The 12,249-nt window shown below is 35.6% G+C and overlaps 1 protein-coding gene across 1 annotated transcript in view; it reads right to left on the bottom strand.

Annotated features, from left to right (window-relative positions):
- Positions 1-12,249, bottom strand: part of TRAPPC11 (trafficking protein particle complex 11) — a 72,575-nt gene that overhangs the window by 34,664 nt on the left and 25,662 nt on the right. The window contains exons 8-17 of the mRNA XM_006882277.1: positions 11,272-11,405; positions 10,436-10,583; positions 6,851-6,944; positions 5,042-5,121; positions 4,861-4,939; positions 4,721-4,775; positions 4,240-4,385; positions 3,745-3,806; positions 3,490-3,622; positions 334-464 (exon numbers count right to left, since the gene is read on the bottom strand). Of these exons, the coding sequence (XP_006882339.1) occupies positions 334-464; positions 3,490-3,622; positions 3,745-3,806; positions 4,240-4,385; positions 4,721-4,775; positions 4,861-4,939; positions 5,042-5,121; positions 6,851-6,944; positions 10,436-10,583; positions 11,272-11,405 (1,062 nt within the window). The remainder of the gene's footprint in view (positions 1-333; positions 465-3,489; positions 3,623-3,744; positions 3,807-4,239; positions 4,386-4,720; positions 4,776-4,860; positions 4,940-5,041; positions 5,122-6,850; positions 6,945-10,435; positions 10,584-11,271; positions 11,406-12,249) is intronic.

Genomic DNA, 12,249 nt, shown 5'->3' with positions numbered 1-12,249 from the left:
GCCCTCCATAAAGATTTACAGCCTTGAAAGCCCCATAGGGTTTTATGAGTTGGAATCAATTTGATGGTAATTTGGCATTGGTTATCCTATTCTTTTTTTTTTAAATCATCCAATACTAAAAACATGTTAAAATAAGATACAGAGCAAATTATTTTAAAAATTAGAAAACAAAAAATTGAGTAGAAGTATACATTTGCTTGCTAGTACAGAAATTCAGAAATAAACATTTACTTCTAAAAGTTCATTTTCTATTATGAAAATACCAAGACTTAAAATGCACTACGTTTGTTCTACCTAGTTTAACACAAAAACATATAAAAAAGGTACTATTACCTGATTATTAAAGCTGACACAGAGCTTAGAAAATCGAATGGGATGTGGACAATCGGCTTTCAGATAAATATCAAACTGAACAGGAACATCAACATGAAAACTTGGAGAATGAAACTTGGCTTTGCATTGTACTAGACATAAAACAAAAATGAGTTATTACCAGATAAGTTATTCGAATCAGTTACTTTGTTGAAAGAAAGTATCTTTAAAAAAATTTTTTAAGATTGTTATTGATATGTGCCTTCAAGTCAGCTATGACTCATAGTGACCCTAAGCACAATGGCTCTGAGCCCTGCTCTATCCTGAGCCAATCTCACTGTCTTTGACACACCTACTCCCATTACCCCAGTTTATTTTGTCATTCTGTCTCATCCAGGGTCTTCCACTCCAGTTCTGTCCCTCCACCCTTTCAAGCATGACATCCTTCTCCAAAGACTGGTCCCTCCTCGGCTACATGCCCAATGTATGTGATAGAGTCTCAAAATCCTTGCCTCCAAGAAGTATCTTGGTTTCACCCTCCAGAACAGACCTGTGGGTTCTCTTGGCAGTTCATGGTATATTTAATACTCTTCAAATACCTCGTGGGATTTGGTTCCTTGTTGTGAGGATTTGTTGTTGGGTGCTGTCAGGTTGAATACATAGCAATTCTATGAACAATAGATCTGAAGCTTGCCCTATTCTATCCTCATCTTCTCAAGCCTGTCTTCCCCTCCTCCTCCTCCTTGGACCCTCCACTTTTCCAAATATGTTGACCTCTGCCAATGACTGGACTCTCTTAACAACAAGCTCAAAGTAAGTGAGTTGAAGTTTCATTATCCTTGCCTCCAAAGAGGCAAGGCTGTACCTTTTCCAAGACATATTTGTTTGTCCTTTGGGCAGTCTTTGAGATATTCACTGTTCTCCACCACCACAAAACAAAATTCTTCTTCTGTTATCCCTATTCACTGTCCAACCTTCAGCTGCACAGCAAGTCAATGAAATGATCAGGGCTTAGATCAGGTACACTTGTTTTCAAACTGACATCACTGCTCCTCAGAGCACTTTGGAAAGGTCTCTGACAGAAGACTTTCCCAAGGTAATGCAGCTTTTGAATTCTGGTGCCAACAGTGTTGATTGTAGATTCACATAAGAGGAAATTACTGACATTTCTCTCTTTTCTCGATCTATTATAATGTTGCCTATTGGTCCAGTGACAAGGATTTTTGTTTGCTTGATGACTAATGTAAGCTATATTGAAGGCTATAGTCTTTGATCTTCTACAGCAAGCATTTATTTCAAGTCCTCTTCACTTGAGGTCACATGCATAATTCAAGTTACTGAATCTTCCTCTAGTCCTGATCCCACCTTCTTCTTCGTCCAGTTTCTTGAATAATTTGCTCAGTACACAGATTGAATAAGTAAGGAGAAAGGATACAAGCTTGATGCTTACCTTTCCTGATTGTAAATCATACAGTGTTCCCTTGCTCTGTTCGCACAATAACTTCTTGGTCTAGATATAGGTTTTGCATGAGCACAATTAAAGGTTACTATGATTCCCATTCTTCTCAATGTCAACCATAATTTGTTCTGACCTACACAGTCAAAAGCCTTTGCATTGTCAACAAAACTCGAACAGTCATCTTTCTGGTATTCACTGCTTTCAGCCAAGATCCATCTGACAGCAGCAATGATGCAATGATTTCCTTTGTGCCATGATTTTTTCTAAGCCTAGCCTGAATTTCTGAAGGTTCTTCTGATGTATTGATGTAGTAATTTTAAAATAATCTTCAGCAGGATTTTATTTGCATGTGATGTTAATGATATTGTTTAGTGATTTCCACATTCTGTTTTATCTATCACTGTTTTAGGGAAACAAATATGGATCCCTTTAGCTGGCTGGGCAGGTAGGTGTCCTCCAAACTTCCTGGCATAGTTTGGTGTGCATGTCTATAGCTGCATCGGTTGTTGAAACATGTCAGTTGGTGTCCCGTAGATTCCTGGGGACTTATTTTTTGGTAATGTGTTCAATTTAGCTTGAATTTCTTCTTTCATCACCACTGGTTCTTGATTGAAAGCTAATTCCTGAAATGGTTCTGTGTCTGCCAATTTTGGCAGGGGAGGGTTAGGATCATGGTTTCATGGGACATAGTTAACTGGCATAATAACTTATGTAGTGTTTCTATTCTACCTCCTTATTTATCATGTAGTATTTGGGGTCTTAAAAGCTTGCAAGTGCTTATCCAAGGCTTAACAGTTGGTCTCTATTTGCCTAGAGTGACAGAAAAAAGGAGATTCAGAAATAAGAGAAGGATATGGAATGTGTGGTTAATTTAATTTATGAATGATTGCTTCTTTTGTCATGAAACCAGAAGAACTAGATGGTGCCTGGTGCCATTACTGAACATTTTGAGTAAAGATTTCATAGGAGAATCCTAATTAAAAGTGGAAAAATACCAAACTGTCATGAACTCTAGACTTTCTGGAGCTATGTATACTGGTTAATCCTTAAACTATTTCCTCAAATAATCTTTAACACATAAATAAATATACTCTCTCAAGTATTCTTAAAACCAAATAACAGTTTAAAAAAAAGTCTGCCTTGAACATTATGCTTTTTGAGAACTGTTTATATAGGATCAAACTACTAAAAGTAACTTGAAAGATTAGATTAAAATCTTGGGGGGGGCTGCAGTAAGGCTGTATTCATGAAAAGAGTAATTGTAAAAAGAAAGGTGAAAATGACTGCATAACTCAATGTCATTAAATTCTAAATGATGAACTACATTCAATTTTGTACCAATAATAAAGTACATAAGCTTTAAGAAAAAGTATAATGCCCAATGGAGGTAAAAAAAGTATGAATAACTAATTAAAACATCTGCTTATACATTAAAGTATGAATCTTTTCAATTCCTTCCAAGAAGCATCAGAAATAGAAATGATATCTATCTATCTATCTATCTATCTATCTATCTATCTATCTATCTATCTATCACCACAAACCAAATGTTTAAGATCTTGATCATCTTTATACGTCAACGGAGAAAAAGGGGGAAAAAAGTTACTGTACTCTGAGGACCATTTCTTTCATTTTTACATTTACTACTCTGTATCCATTCCTTTTGTAGAAGTGAAGGTGATTTCTCTCAAACAATAATGTAGATGTTGGCTACTCACCAAATGGCACAAAGTGCTGTACTCCTATTGTGAAGACATTGCTGCCAGCTAGAGAAACACGGTCCGCCCACAACTTCTGAGCAGTCTTCACAGCTAATAGATCACAGTCGGGTTCAGGTTCAGGACTCTCATTCTGTACCAAGAGTTAAATAACTGTTCAGTCAGTTTAAAAACACATACATATATGCTTAGTTAGCTCAACAGAGTTATATGCACAGTCTTAGAAAATATTTCATATAAGGAATTTCAACCTACCATTAAAACATTTATGAGGTTCTTTTCTATTCTAGATTTCTGTTCATCTTTCAGAGTTGAAGCTTATATGAAGAGAGAAAAAAAAATAACTATAAGAGATGCAAGTAAGTTCCCATCTTCCATCTAATGTTTTAAAAATATTAAAGGGTAAGTACTTCCTCTAAAACAAGCAAGCACAATTCCAGAAAATTTACAGATAGCAAGATTCCCTAAAAGTTAACTCTAACACTTTACATATTTGCATTTGTGAAAATCCACTTTATGCTACATTGAAAGATATAAAGTAAAAAAGTTTCAGTCTCCATTATCAAAAGCCCTTAACCACAGCAAGTTCCATTTATAAACACCTTCACATAGCACTGACTTGCCCATAAATGAGAATATGATTATGATTAGATTACTTCAGATTGAATTATTCTTTACATTTAGAAAAGCTTAAACAGATACTAAATTATTTTACAGATTCAAAATTTTATTGGAAAAACTTCAGGTTACCTCTTCCAAGGAGTTCTAGGGAATACGTAATGTAATCTTTTAACTGGGCCATGAGGTAGGAACACTTCAAAGCAGTAGTCAATATAGATGTGAGTAGGGTCCACCATCCCTCACTCCGATAATCACACATCACATAATCCAGCAACCTGAAAGAGGATAAAAATGTAAGACATTCTTGAACAACTTCAAAGGAAAGGGCTTGAGTAGTTCTTAAAGAAAACAAAATGAAGTGATTTCCTCACTTTACATAAATACAAGAAAATCTTCTGGAGGTTGTTTAACAGGTATTTTCATGTTTATCTAAATGTGGGGTCCAACCTTAAAAAAAATTATGCCAGGAAATGGTACTTGAAGAAATTATCACAGAAATGGAGCTTAGTAAAAGCAGAGATAAATATGAAAATTATAAATTCAACACAAATATTTATTCTAATTTCACTAAAAAGAATCAGAATACTAACAATTGGTGAACAGGACTCACTTTAAAGCTTTGGTATAATCCTTTGCATAATAATATTCCTCTCCCATTTGGACCACTATAAAGGGGAAAAAAAGATTTAATATACACAGAATGAAATTATTCATGTTGTATGAAAATTGTAACACATTATGAATACATACTCAGATGACTTTTCATTCTTGGACACTTATACTTCTTAAATTGTGCAACAGCATTACTCAGAAGAGTTATTATTAATTCCTGTAAGAAAAGATAAAAGTGTTGAAAATTCTAATACTTCTAGAATATTATATATTGAAAAAAATGGTTTATGTTGCCAGGAGGTGGGGGGGGGGAACTCACTGAGTGAACAACACCTCTCTCCCTCAGCTGAATGGCAAGAACTCCCATCTTCTCTTTTTCAGGGTCAGAAAGATCAAAACCTGTATAAGACAAGACACAACCCATTTTAGATAGCTTACTGAACATAAATCTTTCACATCAACATTGTATGGTGTATACTCTGTTGCTTTTGCTTTGATGCTTTTAAGATTATGAAACATTCTAGAATCTTAGAGGTTCTAAGAGACAGCTTTATTAGCACAGAAACACCTCAAGATTCCTATTCTGAAGAAAATATTACTGAGCTCTGTAAAGTTTTACCTTGGGCATCAACCACCTACAGAATAATGTATCAATATACACTGGTAATATATATCAATGTATACACTGATACATATACCTTATGTTATCAACTGTATAGATACATATAACCTATATCAAGCAAGGTCTTTTGTTCAAAGGGTCCCTATGATTCCTCTATGACTCAAGGGCATTTAACAGCAATAACAACAACAAAGAGAGAGCTCAGCCTAGTGGATAGAAAGTTATGCTACCAAGCCAAAGGTGGGTGATTTTAATCTGCGGCCCTCAGGCCTGGTTTTAATTGTTTTTGGTCAAACATTCTTCTAAGTGGTATAGCACTGGTCTGTCCATTTGCTGTACAGAGATAACTTGTGGTTGCTGTGAAGCTGAACACTGTGACGCTGATGTGTCAAATGCACTAATGGTTACCCACGGTGGACAGTGTTTGGTAGAGCTCCCCGATTAAAATAAGCTTGAAAGCAGGAGTGGCATCCACTTCCGTAAATCGCTTGCTTCCAGAAACTCTATGAATGTGGAGAAATGATTAAAGTTATAAAAACCAGGCCTTTCATTCATAAGGTCGCTATGTGTTGTCTACAACTCGACAGCACTTAACAACAACAACAATTCAACGTACTTTGGTACAGGATATATTCCCTAGAGAGTGAATAATTTATTAAACACTGAAGGTTCACAAGCCAGAGAAGCTACTCAAATTAAAATATTGTTAGGTGTCATCAAGTAGACTGTGATGAAGCCACTGCAAACCAGTGACAGAGTAATCTGTCCTATAGGATTTTCTTGGTTTTAGTCTTTAAAGGAGGAGCCCTAATAGCACATTAATGAAGTACACTGCTGCTAAGTGAAAGGCTGGTGGTTCAAACTCAACAGTCTGTTGCATAAAGAGGTGGCAACTGGCTTCTGCAAAGATTGCAGCCTTGGGAACCCAAGGTGGCAGTTCTGTTCTGTTCTGTCCTGCAGGATCACTAGGAGCAGAAATCAATCCGGATGCAGAGTTTAAATTTGTTTTTGCTCTTTATGTAAGTGGATCTCTTGATCTTTCTCTCATGGAGCCCCTGGGTAAATCTTAACTTTTCGGTTAGCAACTGAAAACTTAGCTGTTTGCATCACCAAGTTTCCTTCAAGTTCAAATAAATGGTATAAAACATATAAAAAATACAGAGCAATTATTTCTAAGCTAAAGAAAAATTTAATGATGCTTTATGATGTCAAGTATAATAAATTAAAGCTAATTGAAATTAAAATATTTAAATAAACCATCATGACATTAAATTTAAGAGGTTTTATGATAACATTTTAATGTTATCCACTTTAACTATACTATTATTCTTAGATTCAGTGATACAAAGCATTCTGAAAACTAAACAGACATTGTAAACAACTTTTAAAAAACTTAAAAAACATTCTTATAACAATATATTTCTCATGCTTGATGGAAGCAACGGAGAAATTATTGCAGCTAACTCTTAACTTAAAGGAAGAGAGAGAGTAGGGAAAAGGATTTACTTAGTACTCCTTGCCGCCATGGTCTCTGTCCATAAAAGTCAAGAACCCCTGTTTGTGTTTCTAAGGGATCAGGACTGGGATATATTGTAGAAGCCTGCAAATGAAAACACAGTAGTGTTATGTAACACATGACAAATCAACTTTCCTCAAATATTTTATTAAATAAAAAGGTTCTACTAATTATTAAGACATAGCATATATAAATATTGAAATTGTAAATATTCACAGTAAATTAAATCCAGCAAAAACTAAGCTAGAAATATTTAATATTTAAATGGTGGTCTCATAAAAATTAAACGTAACAAGTCAATTTGATTTTAATGACAGTGAGTGATGAGGATGGGATACATGGAAGTTTTTAAAGAAGAATTATTATTGTGATTTGGGTGAAAGTTTATAGAGCAGATTGGCATTCATATTTTATGACACTGATAAAAAATCCCATAACAAATCCCACGTTTTATCATCAATTCCCACACTCTCCATGGTTATTTCCATTTATCCTTCTACCCTCTTCTTTCCTGATTTCTATACTTAATTCTGGGCAAATGCTGTCCTAGTGATTTTGTGTGGTTGATAGCTCTAATGTCCAAATATTCTCTGGTGCTACTGTTCCCCTTCCATAAATCTATTACTTGATGGCACTGGTGTAAGCTCAGTTATAAGGCTCAAAGGGTGGTTAGGGCCGTAGTCTTGTGAAACCAGTAAGCTTGACCACTACTGAAAATTAGTTTTGTTCTACATTTCTCTCCATTCCATCCAGAACCCTCTGCTGGTATCTGTTTCAGAAGAGTTAGCAATGGTTACCAGGTACCAAGGAGCTCTGGTGGCTTACTGGTTATGAAGCTGTGTAGTAATCCCAAAGGCATGTAGTTCGAATCTATTAGAAGCTGCGTGGGAGAAAGGTGGGTAATCTACTCACGTGTGATTAACTGCCTCTGAAAATCCGCTGCAGACTCAGCTCTGGGTCAGTTCAGACTTGACGACACACAACAAAAAAAGCAAAAACCACCACCTAGTTCTTCTGGTCTCAGGTCTTAATGAGGTTTGTATGGTCTACTGGTCTGATGGGCTAATTATTTTCATATATCATTGATTTTCTTCACTCTCTCTCTTCTTTGCTCCAGACAAGGGGAAACCAAAGGCTACACCTTAGCTGATCATTTGCAAGGTTTCAAGTTTCCAACTGCTACTCAACAATTTAGAGAGAAGAACATTGCCTTTGTGGATTACATATCGGCTTTCAACAAACAGAAGTCAACTGAAGGAAAGCGCGCGCTCTCTCTCTCTGTTGTCTCTGAAACGTAGTCTTTCTCTTTTCAACTTGTTTTCTAGATTCCTGTGTATTGGCATCTATTTATCACACCTCTGCTCCTCCTTCCTTATTTAGTCTCCCGTTCCCTATCCTTTACTGTAGTTTGGGTGAACATTTATAGAGTAAGTTTCTCACTAAACTATATACATTTTCTTTCACAATATTAATTACCATCCCTTCAATGTAACAGCATTCTTGTCACTTCTTCCCATTCACATTTGTCCATCTTTCTTGCCCTTTCCTATGTTTCAAGCTTTGTTCTTGGGTAAATGCTGCCCTTTGGACTCATATGGTTGATTGCTGAGAAGCATATTCCTCACAGGTGTTCCTGTTCACATTGTAGACCTGCCTACTATTTGGCTGAAAGCTGATTCCCGGGATTAGATTTTGTCCCAGGTTTGAAAGGTGTCTAAAAGGGTTCTACCAGTTTCTGTCAGGCCAGTCAGATTATTTTTATGATTTTTAATTTTATTTTACATTTTCTTTCCTTTCTCTCCAGAACTTTCTATTGTGATCTTGATCAGAACAGCTGGTAGTGGTAGCTGCAAACTATGTAATCCTTCTGGTCTCAGGCCAAAAGAGGTTATGGTTCACGTGGTCCATTAGTCCTTTTAATTAATATGTTGTTACTGTTGTGTACCATCGAGTCAAAACTGACCTACAGCTGACCCACCAGCAGGTTTTCAGAGGCAGTTAATCTCACAGGAGGCGCTTACGTATCCTTCTCCTGCAAAGAAGCTGGTGTACTTGAACTGTGTGCCTTCAGGATTGCAGCTCAGTTCCTTGCCTCTAAACCATCAGAGCTTCCTTTTGATTATTACAGTTTCCCTGAATCTTTTCTTTTGTTCATGAAGTACATTTTCTTTTCTCTTATTCTTTTTTCTTTTTCTTGTTCTATACTGTTGAATCAGATCCGACTGGCATAGGAAATTGCCCCTCTTTTCTCCAGCAAAGCATCTGGTGGATTAGAACCACATGCCTTCGGGATTGCAGCACAGCTTCTTGCCACTAGGCCACCAGAGCTCCCTGATGTATATTTTAGACACCAGAATTTTACTGCTTTTTCTTCTTAAAAACTTTTTCCTTTGACATCAAAATGTAATACAAATATAACTGAAAATGTAGAAAATAACCAAAAGCAAAAGGATAAAAATTGGAATTACCCATAAACTTTCTAAGAAGCTCTAATGACAGTGTCTATAGTGTGTTATGCTGCTAACGAAAAGGCTGAATTTTCCTGTCAGTGCAAACTGACATGCAGCTCTGAGGGGGAAAGATGGGCAGTGCCCTCCACTTCAGATGTACAGCCCTGGAGACCCAAAGCATGTTGGTATGAGTTGGAATAGATTTGATCGTAGTGGGTTTGTATTTTGGTTTGGTGTGTAACTCTCTACCATTGCTCATAATATATGCATTATTCTTCCAGATTTCCTTGACATTTACCTATTACCAATATGGAGCATTGCCAAGCTTTTTTTAAACTAAAATATATTTTGTATACTTCACAATATCACTAAAGGACCTATGGTGGTACCGTACAGTCGTCCATAGGAATGTGTTCTGTTGACCTAAAAGGTTGTCAGTTCAAACGCATCAATGGCTCCATAGACTAGAGACACAGCAGTCCAGTTCCAAAAATACTTACAGCCCTGCAGATCCTATGGGTAGCTCAATTCTGTCCCCATAGGATTGTTATGAGTTAGAATTAACTTGGTGGTAGTTGAGTTTGATTTGTATTTTTTTACGTAAGACTTGGTATGTAAATGTAATCATACAAAAAGAAGGTAAAATGAAATGTCACATTTAATAAACTATGTAATTAACACTAGGCTTCTGATTCCTAAGAGTTCACCAAAAATTAATCCCAAGAAGTAAAAAAAAACCCAATCAAAACAAATTATCCTTTCTAATGGGTTAAAATAGAGCATATCCCTCTAGTTACTTTCAAATTATCAAAGTTGTGATCATAAACACAAAACAATGAGCTGATAGTGAGGCAAAGAACAAAATGCGGTTATTATTATAAAGAAACTTTCTTCTATCTAAATCATTAAGTAATTAACAGTGATCAATCAGTTCTTCAAAGAAAAACTACTACATAATTCATTTTTCAAAAAAGGGGGGCACCCCAGCAAAACTGAAAATAATTATAATTCCTGAAAACATCAAAGACACAAAATAGTTTTTAAAAAAGATATAAAATAATACCACCAGTCAATCCTATTATCTTTCAAGATAATTTAGTTTCCTAATGTGCAATAACAACTTACTTCATGATTACAGAGGGTTTTTGCAAGCTGTTTCCGCTCCTGGGCATAGTACGCTGCCTGCTGATAATAGAAACCTGGATTCTGAGTTTGAATGGCTGTCAATCCTAATTTAATAGCTTCATCAAATAAATCTCCAAAGGCCTGGAATCTTTAAAAAAAGGAAAAAAAAAATTATTTTATTTATTTATTTTTTTAAAAAGAGCTTGCTTCTAAATTATTCATCCTGGAATCTATAACTTTGTCAGATTAATAGAACAATCCTATTGATTTATGGTTACTAATTATTGCAATTTCATAGTAATTTGGAGTTACAAATAAAACCTGTACTTAAGCAGTCAACTCTTTTGTGTGAAGGTCTTTATAAGTAACATTATCAAACCAGATTTCAATAGAATATATATTCAGATGCCTGCAGTTTCATTTTAGTAATTTTTAAACATCAATCTCAATGACAGCAGGAATTTTGTGGTGGTGTTATTAGGCGCAGTTGTGTTGAGTATGGCTCATAGCAACCCTAAGCTCAGTATCTCTGAACTCTGCTCTATCTTGAGCCAATCTCACTGTATCTCACACACCTACTATCATTACCCTAGTTACTGTGTCAATCCATCAGGTCTGGGGTCTTCCTCTACAGGAATGTAATAGACATGTTACGTGAAAGAGATGATACTATGAAGTAATATATTTCTAATAAAGAAATGTACTGTTATTGGAAACATGCTTTTGCTAGATCCTTAAAAATTTAATTAAGAACCAAAGTCCATGCTAATTGTATTCTTCCAGTTCCTATGTGCTATTTCTTTTTTAAGATTCTAAAAGTACAACTTAAAACATACTGTTTAGACATCCATGCAGCATGCTCAAAAGACAACTCCGCACTTCCAATTTTTTTCTTACACAAGTCAATGTGTTTTCGGAACTGAGCAATTGCATCCAGTGGGGTGTTATGCTGAAAACACAGCCTACAGATCTGTAAAAATGGCACAAAGGACATATTCATTTTAAAATGTGCAAAAATTTAAGATTAATAAAACAAAACACTGTTTTCTTTCTTGAAGTTTCTTACAATAGAACAGATTTGATTCACTTTATCAACAATGCTTTGCTATTTAGTAGGGTGGCAGGATACATGCTCAATATATAAATCAGTGGGATTCCTCTACAGTAACAAAGAAAACATAAAGAAGGAAACCAAGAAAGCAGTACTATTTACAATAGCCAACGACAAATTGAGGTATTTGGGAATGAACCTAATTAGAGACACAAAAGACCTTTACGAAGAACTAGAAAACACTTCTGTGAGAAACAAAGACATTAAATAAATTGAAAAATATTCTCTATTAATGAATAGGAAGACTTAATATTGTGAAAATGACAATCCTATCAGAAGAAGTCTACATGTTTGACATAATCCCAGTGCAGATACCAAATTAATTTTTAAAGGAGATAAAAAAGGCACCTGTTTATTTGGAGAGGAAAGAGACCCCAAATAAGCAAAGCACTTCTGAAAAACAAAAATCAAGAGGGAAGTATAGCATTCACTGACCTCAAAAACTACTGCACAGCTGTAATAACCAAAACAGTATGGTAGTAGTACTATGACAGGCACATAGACCAGTAGAACAGAATAAAAAAACCCAGATATGGACCCATTCTATCTACAGTCAATTGATATTCAACAAGGAAATAAAAATCTATCAAATGGGGAAATGACAACCTCTTCAACAAAAGGTGCTGGCAAAACTGGACTATTACCTGCAGAAAGCTGAAGCAGGATCCACATCTCACCCCATACACAAAAACCAACTTAAGGT

This window comes from Elephantulus edwardii, unplaced genomic scaffold (genome assembly GCF_000299155.1).
Source record: "Elephantulus edwardii isolate Elephantulus edwardi_28Jun2011 unplaced genomic scaffold, EleEdw1.0 scaffold00018, whole genome shotgun sequence".
Taxonomy (NCBI): Eukaryota; Metazoa; Chordata; class Mammalia; order Macroscelidea; family Macroscelididae; genus Elephantulus; species Elephantulus edwardii.
Note: the sequence above shows the minus strand (reverse complement) of the source record. Positions and strands in the feature narration are given on the sequence as shown.